The sequence below is a fragment of the Osmerus eperlanus genome, chromosome 6 (genome assembly GCF_963692335.1).
Source record: "Osmerus eperlanus chromosome 6, fOsmEpe2.1, whole genome shotgun sequence".
NCBI lineage: Eukaryota > Metazoa > Chordata > Actinopteri > Osmeriformes > Osmeridae > Osmerus > Osmerus eperlanus.
Window position 1 is genome coordinate 19,079,119 of NC_085023.1, and position 26,728 is coordinate 19,105,846.

General features: G+C 48.5%; 2 protein-coding genes across 2 annotated transcripts in view; one reads left to right on the forward strand and one right to left on the reverse strand.

Annotated features, from left to right (window-relative positions):
• LOC134022791 (protein kinase C epsilon type) overlaps nt 1–3,008 on the reverse strand; it is a 34,137-nt gene extending 31,129 nt beyond the window's left edge. The window contains exon 1 of the mRNA XM_062464541.1: nt 1,874–3,008. Within this exon, the coding sequence (XP_062320525.1) occupies nt 1,874–2,221 (348 nt within the window). The 5' untranslated portion in view covers nt 2,222–3,008. The remainder of the gene's footprint in view (nt 1–1,873) is intronic.
• A 954-nt stretch (nt 3,009–3,962) lies between these two features.
• srbd1 (S1 RNA binding domain 1) overlaps nt 3,963–26,728 on the forward strand; it is a 43,937-nt gene continuing 21,171 nt past the window's right edge. The window contains exons 1-14 of the mRNA XM_062464542.1: nt 3,963–4,236; nt 4,582–4,637; nt 5,057–5,372; nt 5,571–5,813; nt 6,379–6,545; nt 7,493–7,610; nt 11,340–11,478; nt 12,005–12,101; nt 13,396–13,615; nt 17,130–17,233; nt 17,699–17,806; nt 17,966–18,123; nt 18,942–19,032; nt 19,194–19,301. Coding sequence (XP_062320526.1) covers nt 4,582–4,637; nt 5,057–5,372; nt 5,571–5,813; nt 6,379–6,545; nt 7,493–7,610; nt 11,340–11,478; nt 12,005–12,101; nt 13,396–13,615; nt 17,130–17,233; nt 17,699–17,806; nt 17,966–18,123; nt 18,942–19,032; nt 19,194–19,301 — 1,925 coding nt within the window. The 5' untranslated portion in view covers nt 3,963–4,236. The remainder of the gene's footprint in view (nt 4,237–4,581; nt 4,638–5,056; nt 5,373–5,570; nt 5,814–6,378; nt 6,546–7,492; nt 7,611–11,339; nt 11,479–12,004; nt 12,102–13,395; nt 13,616–17,129; nt 17,234–17,698; nt 17,807–17,965; nt 18,124–18,941; nt 19,033–19,193; nt 19,302–26,728) is intronic.

The following is a 26,728-nucleotide window of genomic DNA, read 5'->3' on the forward strand; positions in this document are numbered from 1 at the left end:
GAGGGAGTTTGATGAGGAGAGAGAGAAAGAGTGACATAAAAGACTGAAGGGGAACAAGAGTGAACGTGAGGGAGATTGAGAGATTGTGTTTGATGGTGTCACTACAATGCTGAGGGTTTTCAAGGAGACATAGAGAAATCTCGATGAATGGAGAGACAAAGGAGGAATAAAGCTAGAGGCAGACACACAAAGAAAGACAAAGCCAATGTGGATAGAGGAGATGTGGACCACGCAGGACATATTGTGTATGGAAGAACAGGCCAGACCATCTAGCTTCAATCCCCACTGCACAGCAGTGAAAGTAGACAGCTAGCCGACACGGTGGACGCCATCTTGAAAACACTTAGCAGTGATGACCAAAGTGACCCATGAGTAGACGCCCCTCCCAGCCAAGTCTGACGAGTCAAGCTGTAGAACAGGCTAGTTAACAGACTTAAATTACAGACTTTCAACAACCTAACCCATCAAGACAATAATTCAGAAAGCCCAGTTGGAAACCAATGTCGCGCTCCCCACCCAAACAGCAGGCTGTAGATTTGTTTTTTTCTGTTCCTTTCTCTTTCCCACCCTCTCTCTCTCCCTCCTCTCTCTCTCCCCCCTCTCTCTCCCACCCTCTCTCTCTCCCACCCTCTATCTCTCCCACCCTCTCTCTCTCCCCTCCACCCCTATAATGGACCTAATAGAGCCTCATCAATAATTCACATTCATGTCAGCTTCAGACAACAAAGAGCACAGTTGCTCTTCTACATCCTGCACGTGTGTGTGTGTATGTGTGTTTACACCACAGCTATATGTGAATGTGTGATGATGCTCTAATAGCTTGTAGGCTTTGAATGAGTAAGGTGATAGTGATATGTCCTATATTGGAAAGGGGGAAATGTTAAATCAAAATCTGGCCTACTTTCAATTAGACAACCTCACTGCCTCAACTGAGCTAGAGGTCGAGGAGGAAAGAGGCTAGCACAAATCCGTACACCTGTGTGTAGTCGTGTGTATGTAGCCTATATAAATGTAGCCTATACAAATGTAGCCTATATAAATACAGGACTAGGAGATGGCAAAATGTCAAATTAATCTTATGGATTCTGTTCTATTAGTAGATTAAGGTGCTAAACTTTTCAGTATGAACATGTTATTCTTGATGACCTTTGTGGATGAATGAAGATGTGGTTTAAGATGTGTTCCTTGTTCCATCTCACCCGTCAGTGAACTAGCAAAGCCTCCTGCTGCATAGCTCAAAGGCATCTGCTTTGGCCGATCTTTCAAGAGAGGACATAGGCCTAAAGACAACCTCATGATTCATGTGTTGATCTCACAGAACGCTAGCCCTACTATAGCCTACATATCTCCGGGTAAAGACAAACGTCTCCTCGCAGATGGCCAGTCAGTAACAACCAACATTTGAGCTGGTTGCAGAGCTTTTGTTTTTGTATCTACACCTACATCATGGCTGTGGCATTTAACGTTTCAGGCTGTGTTGTGTTGCTTGGTCCAACACGGAAACGTGTTGCTGCTCTGAAAATGCTGCCCCCGTCGCAGCTGTTGGGAATATTTATGACCGGCCTGTATGCACCCTCCTCTCCACCGTTTCTACGCAACGGTGTTATCTGCGCGTGGAGTCCAGATCCTCGGGATGATACAGGTGGCTGGCTCAAGCTCAAGGCTACAAACGCGCGCAATCTGCCGTTAGTGTTTGAAAGGCCAATCCTGGTGTATAACAGACCTACGTTTGCCAATGAATGACACTTGAAAGATGAACGTGGCAGTGATTTACATCAAACAGGAAGGGATGGTAATGTGAGAGTGAGAATGAGAAAGGTGTGCGGTAAGGGCAAGGAGACCGGGCAGGGAGAAGCATTATAACAGGTCATACCCAGTCCTCGAAGTGTTTACTGCCATTCTGCAGTATATCCTCGAACTGTATGATGCAGTTGGCTACAAAATCGTCATATCCAATTGGTGCGTCGTGAAAGACAGACAGTTCGATTTTCCGTCCTTCGTGCACCTCTGTAACAAACTCATCGTTCCACGTAGGACTGTTGTTTTTCTGCTTTGTGGAGGTCTGGCCGACACGGGAGTCGTCCACGTTCAGAGCAATGTATGTGTCGAGGAGGAAAGTCGGTGTCTTTGGGCCAACTGCATGCCTTAGAGACCAAGCTGTCGGCTTCAAGTCCAACGCCTCACAAATCTTGATCTTCAGTAACCCATTGAATACCACCATGGCGGTGATGTGATTCCACTCAATTGGAATCAATTGCTATTTGCAAAGTATTCCGCCAACCCAGCCACGTTAAATGGCGATAAACAGACTAATGCAACTAGTCGCTGTTAAATCCTCAAACGAAGACCGATGATTTAGTGCAGTTTTATCTTTCTAATGAAAAACGGCCCTGTCTCACTTCACCACGCACATATCAGTGCGTACAAATCAGATGTTCTGAAACAGTTGAGACAGAGTAAAACGTTTAGTTTTTGGTCTTTCAAAGTATTGGGTTTCGCAGTGATAATCCACATTTGGGTTTAACCAGACAAAGCCTCCCCTAATAAACTCGACATTGGCTAAGCCCAGGGAAGCTCAAAACGCAAGGAACAGAGTCAATGAAGCTGTCGGAAAATCAACAGCCTACTATTACCATAATCAGTTAGGCTACAGTAAAATATATAAAAGCTGGTCCAACGCAACTACTCCGTCAGGCTCTGGAAGCACTCGTACTGCACCGTTGGGTGGGAGAGAGGACGACTCCTGCCGCCTCGCCCCGCATTTGGGATGTTTCTCTACAGACCACGGCGACTTGTGAACAGCTTGAATAATAAATAGTTGCAGGTTGACTCTCAGTTGTGGTTTACTCAGTTTTTGTGTGTTCCCGGTCGTCTTGAGATTTTTTCTTGCCGTTGTTGTTTAGTTTCCTGCAGACCTACCGCTACCTCCCCCGACCTTCTGAACGTGGTGCAGGAAATGCGCAAAACACGTCAGTTTTTCGGTGCCTTGCCGCGTCTGGTCTGTGCCTGATGGGGGAGTGCGACGCAACAGTGTAGGCGACCAGCTCTATCAGGGCAGGGGCGCATCCCAAGCACAGTAAGCTACTAAACGATGGTGGAAAATATAAGCCATGTTGAACGTTCATCTACATCAGATGCTCAGTTGAAAATGATAGGTTATAGCCAGTTTATCTGGAAGTTATACGCCTTCTATGTCTAAATGCATTACGTCTTCAACAAATACAGGCATCTGTGTTGGAACAGCCCATTGCTGTCAAAGCAGACAATATTTGAGGTCTTATGCATTCCAATTCCATTGTCCACACTATCAGAAAGATTGTTTGTGTGTGACTATTTTATAGTCAAAAGACATGTGATATCATGTTCTTGTTAGACTTGCGTAAGATATGACAATAAGAAGATGGAATTGTTCTATCGCGGTTGAGAAATCAGAATAGCCAGGTCAAATGATTTACCATGGGTCCTCATCTTGTCTTTAAAGAAAAATCCCTCATAGTCGGCCTACTGTAGATGCACATGTAACTCAGTAGCCTAGAGAGGCTAACATAACAGACCAGGCCCATGCAAAGATGTGACGGTAACAGTTTGCTTGGAAATTCCCTGAAGTATTACAAGCTTGGCTGGAATGCGCTCCTGCTTTTTTTTCTTTTTTTAATCGTAGGTCGCCACCTTGTGGCACAAGCGGTGATGCAATGTCCCTGAGAAAAACCATAGCAGCTTGTACATATACGGACTATTCCCCATAATTTCCCGTAATTCAAAATGCCTCGAAATTATGGAAAATATTCCCCAGGGATTTGTATGACATTAAATGTTGTTTCTTGAGTAGGCCTATAGCTATTGACCGTGTACAACCAAAACGCAAGAACACTACACCTTTAAAATTATTTATTCAGAATGTACCACTTTGCATTACGAGGCGGTAAAACTCATCTCCGTACGGTCTATTAAATGCAATATTGCACCAATGAAGGACAATATTTAAAGCTAATTTACAATTATATCACGACTGCTTTATACATGTATACGATATGATACAACTTTGCGATATTTATTTCTCGAAAATGTATACTTGTTAAAAGGTTACCACCTACAGTGTAGGCTAATTGATTCCTTTCATTTCAAGCGTTTACGGTAGTGGAATTTTTGTGTAGCAAAGCAATGGATCGTGACGGTTGCGACAAGTTACACAATACTTTCAAATCCTGATAAAGCATCACTTGCTACTCCTCAAAGGTGTGTTAAAGCATAAGACAAAATGTTAGTCACTAGACTAACTTACTACTTACATGGAGTGACGCGCGAGATTTGAAATTGCGTTCTATTAGTACTGCTATGCTAGCTAGCATAGCCGGTGTTTTGAATACACTGCAATTCACTTGCAATATCGCAAAAGCCCTAGATCTGTGTTAAATTGGTACATGTATGCTACTTTGAGGAACGGGACATTATATCAGCATGCACAGATAGTAGACATATATTATTATGCATGTAGGTCTCTTAATAAGCATAAATAAAACATTGCATTAACGTCAGGATGGCTAGGGGTGACAACATACCTGTGTGTGTCTCTTTTCCCAGATGATTCGGAGAACCCGCACTGCCAAAGTTTACAAGGAGCCAGACATTTCAGATCTGTGAGTATCATTTGAAGATTAAGAACTGTGTTTTTTGAATACCCAGCTCTTGGATAACACCCAGCTCCTAAACTTAGGCCTGCTTTGTACACATTTTCAGCTCAGTAATTTACTATCAGCAGTCATCCAACCATTTACATTTATTCATTTAGCAGACGCTTTTATCCAGAGCGTCTTCCAAGAGAGAGCTTTACAAAAGTGCATAGGTCAATGATCATAAACAACGAGATAGCCCCAAAAACATTGCGGGTAACCAAAACATGAAGCATGCATTGTGAAAAGCAAATAAGTGCCAATAGGAAGAAACGTAAGAGCATGTAGTTAAACAAATTACAAATAAACAACATGAACCTCAAAAGTGCGAGAGTGGCACTTTTGAGTGGCACCAACATTTGCTAACTTTTCTATCTGGTTGTCAGTTCCTTCACACAGACAGAGAGTGGGGCGGAGGATAGTGATGAATGGTGTCCGTCAGATCTCAAGGTACCCACGAGGAAGGCCAAAGCAGAGCCAGTTAAAAAGAAACCACCAGTGAAGAAACCTGCCAAACCAAAAGTACCCAAAGAACCGAAACCCAGAGCTCCACGAAAGCCACGGGCTGCCAAGGCCCTTCCTGGCCCCAAGGCGACTAACATTCAAAAGGAGCCGAACCCACCTGAGGTTGAGAAGCATGGAGAAACCAGCCAGACTGACCCATCTCTGGAGTCACAGCAGGCACGCCAAGTCAAGGAGGAGGTTTGTTCGAATGAATGGTTCTAAATTACCATAATCCCATAAACTCTTAAACCTTCCCAAGTAAACCTATATATCAACAGAATATCACTTTCAGGTCCCTTTTTCCTCTTATAGCTCTTGACTTCAATCCGGAACCTAATCCTGTTCAGATTTTTTTTTTTTTTCTTCTGTGTGTCTCTGTGTCTGTTTCTCCACCAGAGGCTGTCCTTCGCCCTGCCTGCAGGGCCCAGCAGTGAGCCCACGGCCGGGGGCGAGGGCTCCTCGTCCAGCCGTCAGAGTCTGGGGCTGAAGAAGGAGGAGCCTGTGGAGGACTTCGCGTTCGACGAGCCGTCGCTGAAGAGACAGAAGACTGACGGGGCCCCTCAGGGCAGGCCATCAAGGCAGCCCCACTCCGGGAGAGGCCTCGGGGAAGAGTTCAACATGAACTGGGACCCTGTTGAGGCAAGTCCAGAGGATATGACAGTGTGTGTGTGTGTGTGACGGTGCACGTGTGCGAGAAAATTATTGTGTGTCTGTTAGGGATTTAACGATACACTCAGCTCACGATTCTATACGTATTACGATACTGGGTGTACGATACATTACGTATCACGATATTTTGAACAGCATTTTTTATTAAACAAATTCAATCAACAGATTTATTTCCAAAACATTGAACATTTTCAATAATTTTCTTTGTTGTACATACAATTTAGTTAACTCAGTTCAAGCGATTTCTGTGAATGCAATGAATGCACACATGACGCAGGTGCTGAGTAGGTCGCATGCTGATAGCTCAACCAATAGCATCAAACGGACGTCATATTGTAAAAATATTGCCATAACTCTACGATACATATTGTAAAATTTTTGTATTGCGATATATTGTTCCACGATATATTGTTACACCCCTAGTGTCTGTGTAAGAAAAGTATCTCTGGGTGAATGTTCTCTGTGAGTTGCTGTATGTGTGTATGTTGTCTCTGTGTGTGTGTGTGTGTGTATAACGCTGTGTGTGTGTCCCCAGCTTCTGTCGGAGCGTTCGGGTGTGGAGCCGTGGGTGTGTGTGAACGTCAGCCAGCTCCTGAAGGAGGAGAATACGGTTCCCTTCATGGTGCGCTACAGGAAGGACTTGATCAACCACTTGGATGCTGACGCTGTCCGCGACATCCAGATAGTCCTGGAGGAGATCCGGTGGGTGGCAGGGAAATCAGATGGCTGAGCGGTTAGGGAATCGGGTTATTAATCAGAAGGTTGCCGGTTCGATTCCCGGCCGTGAAAAATGACATTGTGTCCTTGGGCAAGGCACTTCACCCTACTTGCCTCGGGGGAATGTCCCTGTACTTACTGTAAGTCGCTCTGGATAAGAGCGTCTGCTAAATGACTAAATGTGAATGTGGCTGGCTGCCTTGTGGGTGTGTGTGTGGGTGTGTTTTCATTTTACAGCTGCATGGCCCTTTTTATTCCACAATTGTCCTCCTAACCAATGGAAGACCAAATCAAATCTTATTTATATAGACTTTTTTTTTTTTTTACAAGCAATGTCACAGAGGGCTTTGCATACGCCCACAGAACTGCACCTAAACCGACCTAAGAAAATAGAAAGAATACATATACGTTCCCATAAATTGTGGCGGTGTTTTAGTCTGCCCACTAGATGGTGTTAGTAAGTAAGCTATGTTCTCATGTTTACTGGTGAGTGGCCAATGTCTTTGAGATTCACTTGTGTCTATGCGTGGTGACTGGGATTGGTCCTGGTTAGGGGTGTAACGATACACTCAGCTCACGGTTCGATACGTATCACAATACTGGGTGTACAATACGTATCACGATATTTTGAACAACATTTTAAATGAAACTGAAATTAAATTAACAGATTTATTTCCAAAACATTAAACATTTTATTTTTATTTTCTTTGTTGTACATACAATTTAGTTAACTCTGTTCAAGCGATTTCTGTGAATGCACGCATGACGCAGGTGCAGAGTAGGTCGCGTGCTGGTAGCTCAACCAATAGGATCAAACCGACGTCATATTGTAAAAATATTGCCATAACTCAACGATACATATTGTAAACATTTTGTAGCGCGATATATAGCTCCACAATATATTGTTGTTATATATTGTATCCTGGTTCCAGTGCCTTGGCTAAGAAGACGCAGTCCATCAGCCAGAGCCTAAAGAAAGATGGTGTTCTGACCGCGGGGCTGGAGATGGCCCTGAGGAACTGCAGGGCCGCTGAAGAGCTGGACCATGTCGTAAGTCCTTACTACTTCCCCCCTGAGTCCTTACTACTTCCCCCCTGAGTCCTTACTACTTCCCCCCTGAGTCCTTACTACTTCCCCCCTGAGTCCTTACTACTTCCCCCCTGAGGCCTTACTACTTCCCCCCTGAGTCCTTACTACTTCCCCTCTGAGGCCTTACTACTTCCCCCCTGAGTTCTTACTACTTCCCCTCTGAGTCCTTACTACTTCCCCTCTGAGGCCTTACTACTTCCCCCCTGAGTCCTTACTACTTCCCCTCTGAGGCCTTACTACTTCCCCCCTGAGGCCTTACTACTTCCCCTCTGAGGCCTTACTACTTCCCCTCTGAGGCCTTACTACTTCCCCCCTGAGTCCTTACTACTTCCCCCCTGAGGCCTTACTACTTCCCCTCTGAGGCCTTACTACTTCCCCCCTGAGTCCTTACTACTTCCCCTCTGAGGCCTTACTACTTCCCCCCTGAGGCCTTACTACTTCCCCCCTGAGGCCTTACTACTTCCCCCCTGAGTCCTTACTACTTCCCCCTCTGAGTCCTTACTACTTCCCCTCTGAGTCCTTACTACTTCCCCTCTGAGTCCTTACTACTTCCCCCCTGAGTCCTTACTACTTCCCCTCTGAGGCCTTACTACTTCCCCCCTGAGGCCTTACTACTTCCCCCCTGAGTCCTTACTACTTCCCCTCTGAGTCCTTACTACTTCCCCCCTGAGTCCTTACTACTTCCCCTCTGAGTCCTTACTACTTCCCCCCTGAGTCCTTACTACTTCCCCCCTGAGTCCTTACTACTTCCCCTCTGAGTCCTTACTACTTCCCCTCTGAGTCCTTACTACTTCCCCCCTGAGTCCTTACTACTTCCCCTCTGAGGCCTTACTACTTCCCCCCTGAGTCCTTACTACTTCCCCCCTGAGTCCTTACTACTTCCCCCCTGAGTCCTTACTACTTCCCCCCTGAGTCCTTACTACTTCCCCCCCTGAGTCCTTACTACTTCCCCTCTGAGGCCTTACTACTTCCCCTCTGAGGCCTTACTACTTCCCCTCTGAGTCCTTACTACTTCCCCTCTGAGTCCTTACTACTTCCCCCTCTGAGTCCTTACTACTTCCCCCCTGAGGCCTTACTACTTCCCCTCTGAGGCCTTACTACTTCCCCCCTGAGTCCTTACTACTTCCCCCCTGAGTCCTTACTACTTCCCCCCTGAGTCCTTACTACTTCCCCTCTGAGTCCTTACTACTTCCCCCCCTGAGTCCTTACTACTTCCCCCCTGAGTCCTTACTACTTCCCCCCTGAGTCCTTACTACTTCCCCCTCTGAGTCCTTACTACTTCCCCCCTGAGTCCTTACTACTTCCCCCCTGAGTCCTTACTACTTCCCCTCTGAGTCCTTACTACTTCCCCCTCTGAGTCCTTACTACTTCCTCCTCTGAGTCCTTACTACTCCCCCCCCTGAGTCCTTACTACTTCCCCCTCTGAGTCCTTACTACTTCCCCCCTGAGTCCTTACTACTTCCCCTCTGAGTCCTTACTACTTCCCCCCTGAGTCCTTACTACTTCCCCCCTGAGTCCTTACTACTTCCCCTCTGAGTCCTTACTACTCCCCCCCCTGAGTCCTTACTACTTCCCCTCTGAGTCCTTACTACTTCCCCCTCTGAGTCCTTACTACTTCCCCCCTGAGTCCTTACTACTTCCCCTCTGAGTCCTTACTACTTCCCCTCTGAGTCCTTACTACTTCCCCTCTGAGGCCTTACTACTTCCCCCCTGAGTCCTTACTACTTCCCCCCTGAGTCCTTACTACTTCCCCCCTGAGTCCTTACTACTTCCCCCTCTGAGTCCTTACTACTCCCCCCCCTGAGTCCTTACTACTTCCCCCTCTGAGTCCTTACTACTCCCCCCCCTGAGTCCTTACTACTTCCCCCTCTGAGTCCTTACTACTTCCCCTCTGAGTCCTTACTACTTCCCCCTCTGAGTCCTTACTACTTCCCCCCTGAGTCCTTACTACTTCCCCCCTGAGTCCTTACTACTTCCCCCCTGAGTCCTTACTACTTCCCCCCTGAGTCCTTACTACTTCCCCTCTGAGTCCTTACTACTTCCCCCCTGAGTCCTTACTACTTCCCCCCTGAGTCCTTACTACTTCCCCCCTGAGTCCTTACTACTTCCCCCCTGAGTCCTTACTACTTCCCCTCTGAGTCCTTACTACTTCCCCCCTGAGTCCTTACTACTTCCCCCCTGAGTCCTTACTACTTCCCCCCTGAGTCCTTACTACTTCCCCCCTGAGTCCTTACTACTTCCCCCCTGAGTCCTTACTACTTCCCCCCTGAGTCCTTACTACTTCCCCTCTGAGTCCTTACTACTCCCCCCCCTGAGTCCTTACTACTTCCCCCTCTGAGTCCTTACTACTCCCCCCCCTGAGTCCTTACTACTTCCCCCTCTGAGTCCTTACTACTTCCCCTCTGAGTCCTTACTACTTCCCCCTCTGAGTCCTTACTACTTCCCCCCTGAGTCCTTACTACTTCCCCCCTGAGTCCTTACTACTTCCCCCCTGAGTCCTTACTACTTCCCCCCTGAGTCCTTACTACTTCCCCTCTGAGTCCTTACTACTTCCCCCCTGAGTCCTTACTACTTCCCCCCTGAGTCCTTACTACTTCCCCCCTGAGTCCTTACTACTTCCCCCCTGAGTCCTTACTACTTCCCCCCTGAGTCCTTACTACTTCCCCTCTGAGTCCTTACTACTTCCCCCCTGAGTCCTTACTACTTCCCCCCTGAGTCCTTACTACTTCCCCCCTGAGTCCTTACTACTTCCCCTCTGAGTCCTTACTACTTCCCCCCTGAGTCCTTACTACTTCCCCCCTGAGTCCTTACTACTTCCCCCCTGAGTCCTTACTACTTCCCCCCTGAGTCCTTACTACTTCCCCTCTGAGTCCTTACTACTTCCCCCTCTGAGTCCTTACTACTTCCCCCCTGAGTCCTTACTACTTCCCCTCTGAGTCCTTACTACTTCCCCTCTGAGTCCTTACTACTTCCCCTCTGAGTCCTTACTACTTCCCCCTCTGAGTCCTTACTACTTCCCCCCTGAGTCCTTACTACTTCCCCCCTGAGTCCTTACTACTTCCCCCCTGAGTCCTTACTACTTCCCCCCTGAGGCCTTACTACTTCCCCTCTGAGTCCTTACTACTTCCCCTCTGAGTCCTTACTACTTCCCCCCTGAGTCCTTACTACTTCCCCCCTGAGTCCTTACTACTTCCCCCCTGAGTCCTTACTACTTCCCCCCTGAGGCCTTACTACTTCCCCTCTGAGTCCTTACTACTTCCCCTCTGAGTCCTTACTACTTCCCCTCTGAGTCCTTACTACTTCCCCTCTGAGTCCTTACTACTTCCCCCCCTGAGTCCTTACTACTTCCCCTCTGAGTCCTTACTACTCCCCCCCTGAGTCCTTACTACTTCCCCCTCTGAGTCCTTACTACTTCCCCCCTGAGTCCTTACTACTTCCCCCCTGAGTCCTTACTACTTCCCCCCTGAGTCCTTACTACTTCCCCCCTGAGTCCTTACTACTTCCCCCTCTGAGTCCTTACTACTTCCCCTCTGAGGCCTTACTACTCCCCCCCCTGAGTCCTTACTACTTCCCCTGATGGGGATGGGGATACAATCATCTATTGTCCTAAAGGTGCAGGTTTGCTTTGAGCTCCTGTCTAATCAGAAGGGTGTTGGTTGAAGGTTGTGACTCATGAATGTGCTTCTGCAGTACGCGCCCTACAAGAAGGACAGCGGGTTGACCAAGGCCAGACGGGCCAAAGAACTGGGCCTGGAACCTGCAGCCCTGGAACTGCTGAACACACCTCACAGTGTGGATCTGAACTCCTGGGTCAGACCCGGGACCAAGGGTGAGGTGACACACACACAGACCGACACAGACACACACACACGGCCAGTTCACACTGCCCAAACAAACACCGACAAACACCAGCAGCCAACAGTTGTAGTTCAAAAAAGACCTCGGCCACTAGAGAGCAGCAGAGGTCCATGACATGGAGAGCCGGGCGCACTCAAACACTTTAGTGGAACGTTGGCTGGATGATGGAATGCATCCCTCGTTCCTAACTGTCATCGTCTAGGTTACAGGGAGAAGCGGTAGCTCGCTATGAGTTTCATGCAGAACCTTGTCTTTGGTCACATTTACATAACTGGCAACAATAAGTATATTTACGGAGAGGTAAATATCAATCGTATTGGAATGGTATCATACTTAATTTTTTACGTATAGTCAATATCATACAATCTGAGTGAAGTTTGGGATTTGTAAATTTTTTATTCTTTCATCAAATATTCAGGGGATGTTTCTTATTCAAAGCGATGGTGTTTGCCCCTGACCTGGGTAAAGTACAATTCTAAAATGTGTGTGTTCCACAGGTTTGTCCACTGTAGAGGAGGTGTCTACAGGAGTAGAGCAGATCCTGGCTGATATGATTGCCAAGGACAGCGAGACCCTGAAGTTCATCAGATCACTGTAAACACCCATGTTGTCCTCTCCTGTCCTGTCCTTCACTCCTCCACTCCTCTCCACCTCTCCTTGACTAACATGGATGTCAGTGTTTCCTATACATTGATGTATTTGTGGCAGCCCTCCACAATTTAAAATTGACCTCCACAAAGGTGTAAACTTTTTTTTTTTTTTTTTACTGTTTAACATGGTAAAAAGAAAACGCATAGATTCGCTCAGCCCCTTCTTGCCCCACTCGCGTTCTCTCTCTCTCACTACAACGGATCTTGCCACTGACTCGTCTGTGAATAGCTATGGAAGCAAACCAGTGACATGTTTTGAATTTTAAAAGGCATTGAATTCTTAATATTGAAATTTGAACACCATCAAATGTTTTTGTTTTGAATTCACCTCTTTAAAATTGAAATATCAACTTATTTGAATGTAAAAAAAAAAATCACGGTTCAGAAATTCATGTTGCTCAAATTCAAACTGTAAAATTCAGATCCCAAAAATTCAACAACAAAAAAAATGTTTAAGCTTCAGAAATTGTAATACAACAAAATTCAGGCTGCTCAAATTCGAATGGTGAAATTCAGATCCCAAAAATTTGAGCCGAAAGAACTCGTAATATATAATATATTCATAATAGCCAACTCTCCGTGCGTGCTCTGAATCAATGGGAGGGACAAACGGCTTTTTCAGAGAATCGGCAGGAGAATCAATCCGGAGTTTACGAACGGTTAGTATCATAATTCTCTGCACAAATGTGTTCAAGACGGATACATTTAAGTTAAATATAATAATATTCATAGTTAAATACATTCAGCTAATATAACAATATATTACATGAAGCTCCCAAAACTATTTAGCGCTCAAATTAATGCAAATACATTTCTTGCACGCAACGCGTTTGCATTACTTGTTGAAGTCCCTATCTACACTAACATCTAACCGATACTAGGACATAGGTTTGGCCTGAGCCCCAAATCTTTACAATCCTGGATCCGCCCCTGCCTACCACCACAAATATAGTTCAAGTTCAAGTCTTTTATTGTCAGATGCACAGAACAACACAGGGTCAGACTGGGCACTGAAATTCTTAGGACAAGACAACGCAAAGCAACCTGGCATAACATAAGATATAAGTACACAGAACACAGATAACATCTATGATAAGCTAAAATATAGTAAACCTCCTAATATAAAAATAATATACAATATTAAATAAGTATAATCCCATGAAACACTGAATGTGTATCGTCTGTCTGCCACAAGAGAACCACATGTCTTCCTTTCCTGCTTTCTGTCTGTGCTCCAGGTGTGACAACAGCTTGGTGTTGCTCCAGTCCTCTGTGTCGAAGACGGCCCTGAAAGAGCAACAGGCGTTGGGGAAGCAGGGGCTGGGGCGTGGACGGGGGCAGGGGCAGGGCGTGGGTCCGGGGCAGCAGAGTGCCCCCAAGGGCAAACCCAAGGACATCGACAACTTCCACCTGTACCACGACTTCACCTGCAACATCAAGAGCATACAGCACCACCAGGTGAGCCTCCATCCACACAGAGGCGCAGCACACAGCAAGCTTCACTTGTCTGTCTGTGTGTGTGTGTGTCTGTGTGTGTGTGTATTCGTACGCCAGGCATTTCCGTCAGCTACATGCGTGCCACTTCTGAATGCTATTCCCGTCAGTGGAGGTTAGCCATGCCCCAGTCCCCCTCTCTTCCTCCTCCTCGTCTCCTCCCCCCCTCATCTCGTGGCTGCTTGGTTACTCAGAGCTGGACCCGGGCCACATGTCACAGTGGCTTGTGTCAGTGTCGGTCCCTAGCAACCCGCACCGGTACCCCTGCACTGTCCCACCCCCGAGTCATTCCCCTGTGCTCCCCTCAACATATGTGACACGTCCCCCCATCCCCGTCCCCCCGCCAACGCGCCATTGGATTAGAGTCTGTGATTGACAGGCGCTTCTCTGCAGTGACAGCTGCTGCTGGTGCCCTTAAAGGCAGACAGAGAGAGAGAGAGTTAGTGAACGAGTGAACAAGTGAGTGGCAGATGTGGAGGAGTGGCGCAGGGCGACAGTGGTTGCGCTGCCTCGCTGCTCTGACGGGGAGGGTGCCCTCCTGCCCCTCCACACACACACACACACACACACACACACACCATACACCACACACATAGCAGTGCTGTTAATTCAGCAACGTGACCGGGGGAATTGTCACTGACTGTTAATTCTCAGCCCACTCTGACCTGCTAGCTGTCGGATTCGGGCAAAAATGAACCTTTTCTTGGTGTCACGTTAACGCAGCAGACAGCCGGATATGTTGTGACAGGAGGCATGTGTGCGCACACACACTGGCCGGTTTAATTTAGCACATTAGCCCCATTCGGTGGGTTACAGAAAGCGAGGGATGGAGGGAGAGATGAGTGTCCACCGGGGGTCAGAAGGCCAGCAGCTGGTTCACTCTGTCGCAGGGCAGGATACTGCTACTTAACAGACAACAGAGGAATGGAGGTAAAATAAAATGCCATTGCGTGTTAAATGCTTCACCTCTGAATGGAGGGAGCAGAAGAGTTTTGGAAGAATGCTTAAAAAGTTCAAATGTGTCATTTTTTTTACTTTTTTTTTATCGTCATTCTTTCCTCACATGAACAAGTATGTGACTGACTTGAAAGGAAAACCACCATGTTTTCATACTCAGCATATGCCTATATTTTACGTCCTATCGTAATCAACATTAGCGTAGACCCTTCAGCTTTGTCGGCTGCTTGTTATCTTTCCGATTATACATTTATAAACTGTTTGTTGCTAATTGGACCCCACAGTCTAATTCACATCAGCAAGTGGGAGTTTAGGATGTCAGCTCGATTTCGACAACAGCTACCCGCGTCAGCTGCTAGCATTTGGCCATTCTTTAAAAGGTGCCGTTCTGGATTTGTTGTGCTAGCCACAGCTAGATCTAATTGGATGTGCTTCTATGTGACTGTTCCTCTAGCGAAGCTGTCCCAAGCTAGCCGGGAGAGGTAGAGTGGATAAACTGCTCTGTTTATTCAGTTAAACTTACAGGTTGATGGAGTGGTGAGTTTGAACCTGCTCGTAACTGTCGGACTGGGAGCACTCTGTCACGTAGGCTACAGCATGGATGAAAAAACGAAAAAAATACGATTAAATAATAATAATACTATTTCTCAGATCCTAGGATTTTTATGACAAAAAAATAAAAGTTTAGTGGGCTGTAAAGAAAATAAACTGTAGAGTAGCATGATCCATGATGTATGTGTTTTTAATATGTATCTGTTGTCATTGTATCTTCCCTTGATATGTTCCATACCACGCTGGGACAGTTGGCTCCTACATCAGCTCAGTTAGATGTTGAATATTTATGACTCAACGTTGAAAATACCTCTTTGTCCGGCACGAAACGTATTGACATAGATGTTTAAAACGACTGTAAAAATGAAATGTTTTTCTTTAAAACGTCAGGATTGAGTTTATTTGTTCTCGAGAGCGCTCGTTGCGTGTATGCGAAGCACCCCCTGCTGTGCCTGTTTGTTTTTTTGTGAGAACGGAGAGATAAGGAGCCGAAAGTTCCCCCCGTGAGCCCTGCCTATCTCCCTCCACACAGGCCCCAAGCCCTCCGCTCCTCACTGCTATTTGGAAAGAAAATATTGATTCGGAATCTCTCAGTCTTAAGGATAACATTCATTAATGTAGCTGACATTCCTCATATTTTTCCAATTATGATTTCATTGTTTATGAAGAATATAATATGTTGAATGTAGTTCGCTTTTTGTAAAAATCTTCCTAACACAAATACAAAACTTATTGTAGAGTAAAGAAATAAAACGGCTTGACTTGCAATGTCTGACTCACTCCTGTCAAGCACCTGTTTCATTTGAAGTGTAAATATGATAAAGCTGCTCGCTACAGTTTATAGAACCAAGCCATGCAACACATGTACAGCAATTGTCCTTTGCAATATGATTCCAAAACTTAAATGTTATATGTGTTAATGTGTGGTTCTATTTGTGTGCCTATATTTTCCAATACATGTATATTTCATGGTGTGTGGGTAAAGAGCTCCCCCGCTCTCTCTGACCCGCCCCTCTCCCAGTGGCCCTTGAGGGGCCGTGGGCTGTGTCCTGCTCTGGCCAGGGTTCAGGTGGCTGTCAGCCCTATCACACACACCCACAGTTCTCACCCCCCCCCCCCCCCCCCCCCGGTCAGTCTAAGCCCCGACTCCACACAGCTAGACAGGGGTCGGAGGGAGAGAGGGAGATCGAGGGCTAGACAGAAGATAGGTCTCCTCTTCCCTTACTCACAATCCCTCTCTCCTGTTTTTTTTGTCCGAATACAGAAGTTGTAAGAAATGTGCCTGTCGGTTTGCCGGACTTTAGTTTGATGGCATGAGAAAGTTCTGATTTGATGAATATTGCATGAGACCTGCCCTTCCCCCTCTCCCTCCCCCTCTCCCTCCGCACAGTCTGATAAAGAGCTCCAGGGAAAACATGCCAAGATAGGGAAACATAATTTTCATCATAATTCCAGCTGCATTAATGCTTGTCCCCTTCCAGACTGGTAGCTGTGTGCGCGTGCGTGTGTGCGTTGCTGCAACTAGTGGCATTTGTCAAATCGGCTCTTCCGCTTGGCGTCCAGATTGACGTCCGCTAGCTTCCCTCTGCTTTTTCTCTTCAAAAGGTTCCCTTTTACAAAGGTCAGACACTTAAAACTATTTGCTTAACATCATGTCACTGTACCTTAGAGGAAGAACCATGGAGGAGTGTAGAGGAACACGCTTTTCTACACAACACACAAGTCTGACCGGACTGTGTGTCGAGGAGTATTTATATCTGCTTGTCGGTCTGTGTATGTGTGTTTGCCAGTGTGCTGGAAATGCACCTGAACGTGTTTGTGATTTTGAGAAGGTGTATGTGTGCGTGTGTGTATCTTGACAAGCTTGCATAAACTGTAGGTGATAGACTTATGTCGGTGTGTCTGTGTGCGCATTGTGTGTGTGTGTGTGTGTGTGAACATGTCTGAACAGGTTATGTTCTCCTTGCAGACCCTGGCCATTAACCGAGGGGAGAACCTGAAGATCCTGACAGTGAAGGTCAACATCTCTGACAGGGTGAAGAGCAACTTCTGTCGTTGGTGCCTCAACATCAGGTTAGTCCCCAGCCGCACACACACACATGCACACACACACACACATGCACACACACATGCACGGACACACACGCAAGCACACACACTAGTGTACACTCAGTGTCATACTTGTGTTATACTTTTCTGTTAACAGCATTTAAAACATTATTAGTGTTCCAGGGATTGTACATTCAATATAAATTGGCAAACATATTTTATGAATACATTTGTATGTCCTTTTGGACATTGTACCAAATTAAACATAAATAATATATCTGTTGTAAAATATTATCAGTCATGTTTTAGACATCTTTTTTTATTCATTTGAAAAAATAATAAATAAAAAAATCGGAATATTTACAGTAATCCATTTAGCAAGAATTGATATACATTGATAAATTCAATATTCATATCACTGTCTCAGTAAACACTTTATTAGTATAGATTTAGCACAACTTATAAATAATTTATGCGTGTGTATTGCAGGTGGAAACCGAAGAATTTTGCCAAACCGGAGCTGATGAAGATCTTAGAGGATGCAGTGGAGGACTCGTACAAAAGACTTCTAGTCCCACTTCTCACCAGAAGTTATCGGTAAACTGTTTAATGAGTGTGTGATGTATTATTCATAATGTCTGAAAAGATATTGTATAGAAATATCTCTCTGTCTCTTTCTCTCTGTCTCTCTGGCTCTCTCTCTCTCTTTCTGTCTCTTTATCTCTATCGCTCTCTCTCTGTCTCTCTCTCTCTCAGGTCCAAGCTAACGGCAGGTGCAGAGAAGGAGTCCATCGCCATGTTTGTGCGTAACCTGCGGCAGCGTCTGCTGGTGTGTCCTGTGAGAGGCCGTGTCCTCCTGGGCGTCGACCCCGGGTTCAGACATGGCTGCAAGCTGGCTGTCCTCTCTCCAACCAGTAAGAACTCTGCTGGAGCAGGCCCACCCACACAGCCCTTCACAGGCCGTGCACCATTCAATTGTTGTGTGTGTGTGTGTATGTGAGCAAGATGGTGTGTGAGTGAGCAAGCGTGTGTGTGTGTGTGTGTGTGTGAGCAAGCTGGTGTGTGAGTGAGCAAGCGTGTGTGTGTGTGTGTGTGTGAGCAAGCTGGTGTGTGAGTGAGCAAGCGTGTGTGTGTGTATGTGAGCAAGATGGTGTGGGAGCGAGCATGTGTGTGAGCAAGCGCGTGTGTGTGTGTGTGTGTATGTGAGCAAGATGGTGTGTGAGTGAGCAAGCGTGTGTGTGTGTGTGAGCAAGCTGGTGTGTGAGCAAGCGTGTGTGTGTGTGTGGGCACAGCCGTGCTCAGCGGGCATCAAACCCCAGAGGTCTGACACGGACGTCTGCTCCCAGCACGTCTCTCAGTGGGCGGGGTCCCACGTGGAGGCCCCACCCCCTGGGCGACTGATTGGCCTGCAGCGGTGCACGCAAGCCTCCCACCAAGACCACGTCAGCCGGGATCCCTCCGTTTGGTGTTTCGGCATGTGCCCTGCAGCCCCCCCCCCACACACACACACACACACACACACACAGTGCGCCTGGGACACACCTGGCGCTGCTTGACCATGACAGGTCTGGTATAGCCAGGCCACAGGACGTCCTGGCAAAGCTGTCCAATAGCATCCGTTGCCTTCCGTCAGTGAGACAGGATGTGGCAGCATCCTGGACAGGAAACAAGAGAATAACCTGCTCACAGCTCATCTCCTGCCTCCCACTGTCTCTCCCTCCCCTCTGCCCAGGCCAGATCTTACACACAGATGTGGTGTATCTCCACACCCAAGACCACCACAGAGAGGCCGAGAAACTACGCTCTCTACTGCTCAACTACAGGTACTGCAGCTTATTTATTGCGTTCCAAATACAATATGATTTTAATGTTTCCTAATAAACGATAGATTAATTTAGAAACAAAACTCGAGATTAGGTAACCGGCTCAGAAAGTTTGAATGTGCTCATTCTAAGTTGGCTTCCTGTCTCTCCCTGAAACGTAGCTGCAGCACGGTCATCATCGGAAACGGAACGGCATGCCGCGAGACGGAGGCCTTCTTCGCCGACCTCATCAGCCGGCGCTTCTTCCACCCCTTGGACGTGTCTTACTGGTGAGCCCCCCCCCCCCCCCCCTCCACACACACACACACAAATATAGATGGAAAAGTGCGGGATCTGTACAGTACAGTCATTAAGTAGGGACATGATGGGTCTTCTCATACTGTTGAACCATAGAACGAGAAAGAGAGAGAACTTCACAAGTCAAGTATTGAGAGGACAAGGGCGACGTAAAGGAGGGAGCAGGGAAGAGGAGAAGGGTAGGAGAGGAGAGACCGAGGGAGGGAGCAGAGAGGAGGAGGAGAAGGAGAAGGGTAGGAGAGGAGAGACCGAGGGAGGGAGCAGAGAGGAGGAGGAGAAGGAGAAGGGTAGGAGAGGAGAGACCGAGGGAGGGAGCAGAGAGGAGGAGGAGAAGGAGAAGGGTAGCAGAGGAGAGGAGAGACCGAGGGAAAGAGCAGAGAGGAGGAGGAGGAGAAGGGTAGCAGAGGAGAGGAGAGACCGAGGGAAGGAGCAGAGAGGAGGAGGGTAGCAGAGAAGAGGAGAGACCGTGGGAAGGAGCAGAGAGGAGGGTAGCAGAGAAGAGGAGAGACCGAGGGAAGGAGCAGAGAAGAGGAGGAGGAGGGTAGCAGAGGAGAGGAGAGACCGAGGGAAGGAGCAGAGAGGAGGAGGAGGAGGGTAGCAGAGGAGAGGAGAGACCGAGGGAAGGAGCAGAGAGGAGGAGGAGAGGAGAGACCGAGGGGAGTAGCAGAGAGGAGGAGGGTAGCGGAGGAGAGGAGAGACCGAGGGAAGGAGCAGAGAGGAGGAGGAGAGGAGAGACCGAGGGGAGTAGCAGAGAGGAGGAGGAGGAAGAGGAGGGAAAAGGGACTGGAATGTGTCATTCTTGTGGGTTTTAAATGCCATCTGGACCTAGTTTGAATGTCTCCAATTAAGAGTAGATATCCCATGTCTGTATGTCCCTTCATCCAGCCCTGGTCCACACCACACTCCCTCCCATCCAACCCAAATAAGCACCCTCTCTCTGCTCTCTCCTCCGCCTGGCTCGGTCCTGCAGCACAGACGTGTGTTTGTTGACTTTGGGTCTGGACTGGACTGCAGCCCAGAACCACTCAGGACTGTTTGAGCTCGTTCTCTCCTGGTCCAATAGATGTGTCCACCTCTTTTATAGTCTCCAGTTGTATGGAGTCAGCCTCATGGACATCTATAGCAGCTGTGAAACTCTCCCCCCCAAACACACACACACACACACACTCAACCACACACACTCCTACACACCCACACTGAACCACACTCACTCACTCACTCACACACACCCACACTCAACCACACACACACTCACTCACACACACCCACACTCAACCACACACACACTCACTCACACACACCCACACTCAACCACACACACACACACACACTCACTCACACCCATACACACACACACACCTCTTTTGTAAAAGCGTATGTTTCTCACTCTTGCCCACTAGGTTTCTGGGTATTTCTTAGTAGTGGTTGAGAGTGCTAGGTGTTTATTAAATGAGCTTGCAGCTGATTATTTGAAGAGTGGTGCTTATGAAAGCAGACTGGAGGGCACTCTGTCAAAGCAATAGTAAGTTCTCTGTGGTTTTGTTAAAGGGGCTTTCGCTCCACATATTTTGACACGAAGGAATGTCCATGTTCCCTTTTATATGGCGCTGGCTGTCCAGATTCAGCCAGTGCCCTGAAGGCATCCACACTCCCTTATTCAGTTGTCTTTCCTTAATTCAATTGCTCGCCTCCTAACCTGCTTGTATGTCAGAGAGATGGGAGAAAGTCCCAAGTTGGTTGATTACATTACAGAGCGCTGTAGATAATAAGTTAAATGTTTCATCAAATCTGTTTCAGAGAAGGGAAGAAACATTCCAGGGAAATAGGAGCATCAAGTGTGTCAGGGTAGTCTACCAGACCAGACCAACCCAGACTAGGCTCGCGGATATACCACAGCTGCCAACCAATCACATTTTGAGGCTGGACCTACTCATGGTGCATGTGACGTGACCCCGACCTGAAGTGGAATCCTAAACACCAGATCTAGAACATTCTACACACGTTCCCCAAATGGAGGAGCGCTCTGTCGGCGCCAGCGATAGGCCCTGGGATATTTAACAGCGTCCGTGCACTTAGGAGCTTAATCAGATAAATGATCAAATAGATTATCTGGAATATTCTAAGAATCTTCCCGGTGTTTTCTGTCCGCTGGCTTGATGTGCAGAGCTGCAGTTTCAGGGTCTGTGATGCCCCTGGTATTCAGTGTTGTAATGTGCCTGGCCCCAGGGAAGATTATTAGCCATGAAGAATGACCTTTTTAACGCTGGTGACTACACTTCCCACGAGGCCTTGCTACCCGCTGGCCGACCTCGGGCTGACCCCAACCTGATGATAACGGTGAGCCACAATGGCGGTTGGCACATCCGACAGATATGGGATTTCAAAATACCACTCCAAGGCGCTCTCTTTAGAACAGAATTCAAATGCCTTTATTGTCATGGCACAGTCATATATATATGACCCTTTTCATCTGACGCATTTCAGCATCAAGACTTCATCAGGCCATCAGAAGAGAAGAAGAAAAAGCTGGTGAACTTGCAGCGACAGGCATGCTTCCGACCATTCGCGGTCACCTTTCGAACGCGATATCGACTCGGTCTTGACCAGACCGCAGAGTTAAGTCTGGAGCTCTGTGAGTGACAGGCGAGGCCGAGCCGCCAGTGTCTGTCTCCGCCTCTCCGCCTCGGCCGTTCCAGCCAGTGAAAAAATGTAAATGTAAATCAAAGTGCTGTCGGCACGGCGACCAAGACAAGACGTCCGCACAGTTAATTCTGGCTCGTCTGTGATATGTCCCGCTAGTCTGTTCCAGCGTGGCGGGACCTCTCTCCTCTCCCCGACTGTTTTAGCAACTGGAAACACTTCAGCACTTTTGAAAAATACTTTATTTTGGGTCGAATATGGGCAATTATTCTTCTCGTTTTTTTTCCGCGGAGCCCCCGGTTAAGTGAATATCCTCAGATGTGCTGTGTGAATGTCTTAAACATGTGTATCTTGTCATATACCTGACACTCGATCCCACATCTTCTCAGTCCTTCTCAGGAATGCGGCGTCTCTGGTTTCTAAATGCGTCCTGGAAGGTTGAGTTGGACAGCTTTGTGCATCGGAGAGGCCGTTTGAATTTGATTAAAACAAGTCATGTCAGGAAGCTGTGTTACAGAGCACTTTGTTTGGGGGAGTTCCCAAACAACAGGCAAAAGTTTCGATATGAAAGTAAAACAGCTGTGTGTGCGCTTTAGTGTTTGTGTGTGTGTGTGTGTGTGTGCATGTGTGCGTGCGTGCGTGCGTGCGTGCGTCGGCTGTACATTTCTGCGTAGCTCAACACCCAGGAGCTCTCACACACACACAGCCACTTCTCCTCCGCTCCACTACAAGTTCATTAAAGCGGCAGGCCCATTCACACCGTCTGCTATCTGTCTCCCCACACCACAGCTTCATCAAACCCCCCTGGTGGTCTTCCTCCCTGCTCTCCCTCCCCCCCCCTCTCCCTCCCCCCCACCCCTCCCCCCGGCCCCCCCCAGCCTTCCTCCCCCTTGTCCTTCCGCCTGGCTGCTCCTCTGGAATGACAGCTGAAGCCAGCAGCTCGCCTGGCTCGCCGCAGTGCACCCTCACTAGCCCCGGGGACTACGCCCGCACAAAGGCGTGTGTGTGTGGGGGGGGGGGGGGGGGGTGTGCTTGCCTGTTGAGTGAGCGGTTGGTTCGATGTGCTCATACTTAAGCCATTTATCAGGAGTCTTCACCTGGTCACCGCCGTTCAGGAACGTGACCTTTCTCCATTTAAAGTGTGTGTGTGTGCGTGTGTGTGTGTGTGTGTGTGTGTGTGCATGGCCCCTGCCCGACCATGTAGGTCTTGAGATGCTTCAGGGGTAAAGGTAGAATTATGCACACCATCACTCAATCTAGGGAGTGTGTGTGTGTTGGGGGGTTTGTCTGTCTGCAGTTTAGTGGACGAGGGTCAGTTTGTGTGCGGGGGGCCAGAGGCAGGTGCAGGGCCGGGGAAAGGGAGGTCAGGGGGTCAAACAGCCACCCTGGCCACAGCTGTGTGTGCTTGGCCGGCTGGCTGGCTGGCTGGCCGGCTGGCTGGCTGGCCCGCTGGCTGGCTGGCCGGCCGGCTGGCTGGCCCGCTGGCTGGCTGGCCGGCCGGCTGGCCGCCACCCATTCACCCCCCCTTTCCTTATCAGTACAGTTACTAAATAAATATGTGCAGTGTATTTAAAGATACAGCAGAATTTTCAATTAAATGTACTTACTTGAAGTCATGACGCAAGGGACAATTTGATCTCAGTGGCTCTATTTTAAGATTATTTTGTTTGTCTTTAATATACTTATACAATATCATGTGTATTTTGGCAGAGTGCTCTTCTTCATCAAGTTGAATCGTATAAGATCATCAGATCAGATATATTGGGCAAGTATGCTAACACATACAAAGACTTGGGTTCCGGCCGTTGGTGATTCTCAAGCAGGGAGTCAGGTGGCTGAGCGGTGAGGGAGTCGGGCTAGTAATCCGAAGGTTGCCAGTTCGATTCCCGGTCATGCAAACTGACGTTGTGTCCTTGGGCAAGGCACTTCACCCTACTTGCCTCGGGGGAATGTCGGTGTGTAAGTCGCTCTGGATAAGAGCGTCTGCTAAAATGACTAAATGTAAATGTAAGCAAAACAGACATTATACATATTGTTTACAGACAATACACTACATACAAGCAATATCCAGCTTATAAAGAAGCAATATACATACAGTAGGGTGAAACCCTGTGTGATGTTAAAGCCCATCGTGTGTGGAACAGGAATTTAACCGAGAAATAAGAAATAAGAGCTATAGCATGGTTAGATTACACTGGTCATCTGTGTGAGATACCATCTCCTTCCAACCCCTCCTCACCTTCAGCCTGCTGCTTGGTTCCCCAGCGCCCCCTCCTGTTCCCCAGCGCCCCTTCTGGTTCCCCAGCGCCCCCTCCTGTTCCCCAGCACCCCCTCTGGTTCCCCAGCGCCCCCTCTGGTTCCCCAGCGCCCCCTCTGGTTCCCCAGCACCCCCCTCTGGTTCCCCAGCGCCCCCTCTGGTTCCCCAGCGCCCCCCTCTGGTTCCCCAGCGCCCCCTCTGGTTCCCCAGAGCCCCCTCTGGTTCCCCAGCACCCCCCCTGGTCCCCCCGGGCCAGTGTGCCAGCCCTCCTCTGGGAGTGTGCAGCTCGTTCCATACAGACAGCCAGAGTGGTGTCAGCCAGCGACAAGCTGGGTCTTCATTATGTCTAATTCACACCACACGGGGGGCGGGGGCCAGCAGAGCAGGTGTGTGTGTGTCATCGTCTCTCCCTGTGTGTGTGTGTGTGTGTGTGTGTGTGTGTGTGTGTGTGTGTCATCGTCTCTCCCTGTGTGTGTGTGTGTGTGTGTGTCATCGTCTCTCCCTGTGTGTGTGTGTGTGTGTGTGTGTGTGTGTGTGTCATCGTCTCTCCCTGTGTGTGTGTGTGTGTGTGTGTGTGTGTCATCGTCTCCCTGTGTGTGTGTGTGTGTGTGTGTGTGTGTGTGTGTGTGTGTCATCGTCTCTCCCTGTGTGCGTGTGTGTGTGTGTGTGTGTGTGTGTGTCATCGTCTCTCCCTGTGTGTGTGTGTGTGTGTGTCATCGTCTCTCCCTGTGTGTGTGTGTGTGTGTCATCGTCTCTCCCTGTGTGTGTGTGTGTGTGTCATCGTCTCTCCCTGTGTGTGTGTGTGTGTGTCATCGTCTCTCCCTGTGTGTGTGTGTGTGTGTACGGACGGCTGGTCGAAAGGCCTAGCTCTTCCTCTGCATGACCTTGGCTGTCAGTGCTCCTTAGTGGTGACTGGCTTTGTCAGAGCGCATAAACACCCCCGTCACAGGGCTCCGCTGTAGCCTACTGGACAGTCAGAGATGTGTGTGTGTGTGTGTTCGGGGCAGAGAGGGCTGGCCACCAGCTGATGAGGGTGACAGTGACCACGGACATGTCACTGAGAGGAGCACTCATCTCTTGACACTACTGTCTCTCTTTCTGGGGGGGTGGTGGAGGAGGGAGGGGTGCATCGTTGGAACAGCCATGATACACACAGACCATAGCCTGGCCCTACCCCCTCCACCCCTACCCCCACTACTTCTCCTCCACCAAACCCTGACCCCCACAACTCCTCCTCCACCAAACCCTGACCCCCACAACTCCTCCACCAAACCCTGACCCCCACAACTCCTCCTCCACCAAACCCTGACCCCCACAACTCCTCCTCCACCAAACCCTGACCCCCACAACTCCTCCACCAAACCCTGACCCCCACAACTCCTCCTCCACCAAACCCTGACCCCCACAACTCCTCCTCCACCAAACCCTGACCCCCACAACTCCTGACCCCCACCACTTCTCCTATCCCAGTTAGTAGGAGTATCAGTTGTTGTAGCAGTATTTTTGCAGTACCAGTGGTAGTAGCAGTATTATTAGCAGGATCTGTAGTAGCAGCAGTATTATAAGCAGCAGTATCAGTGGTAGTAGTGGAAGGCCTGTGTCCTTGGTCGCAGGCTGTGTCTTCAGGTAATATGTGATCTTGGATTGTAGCCCGCTCCTGGTGGAATGAGATCATTATTCCTGGCTGCCGCAGCTCAGGGCCTTGTGTGTGACACGGCCTCCTCGTCTGGCCCTGTTCCAGGGGGATGATTAACACGCTGTACCCAATCACAGAGGAGACCTGGGGGGGCTAACGGCTAACTAGTGGCTAGCCACCGGCTCCCTGGAGGCCTTGGAATGTGAGTAAGAGAGGGCTGGGGGGTGTGGGACAGAGGACAGGACCCCCAGCCCTGACCTCCTGGAGTCCTCTCCTCCTCTCTCTCTCTCTCTCTCTCTCTCTCTCTCTCTCTCTCTCTCTTTCTCTTGAAACAGAAGAGCCACAAATCAAACTAGAAACAATGTTAAGTTACTGTATTTAAACATACTTGGTGTTATGTGATAATAATGCCGTTTTTTTTTTTTTGGGGGGGGGGGGGGGGGGGGGGGGTTACTGTGGGTATGAAAATATCCTTTTGTAGAGGAAGTTTTCCGTGAGCAGCTGATGTCACGTGCTACAACATGGTCTGAGATGATGGGTTGGCTAAGCCTGCTTTTTGTGAGAAGGGATCTAGTGGTCTTGAGTAAGACTTTGCCTTCCGCTCAGGCACACACACACACACACACTGTAGAGAAAGACAAACACACACACGACTCGTAGCCACTGCTGCAGAATGAGTGGAGCCAATCTGCAGCCATAAGACTTTTACTGCTCTACACATTTCACGCTTCATTTAGGCCCTTCTGAGCGCCTTGAACAGACTTCAGGGCCATTGGACACCAAGGGGAAAAGGCACATCAAAACAGAGAAACCTCAACGCCACATGCGACTGGGCCTCCACGCTACGGTGCTTGCAGTTAACTGGA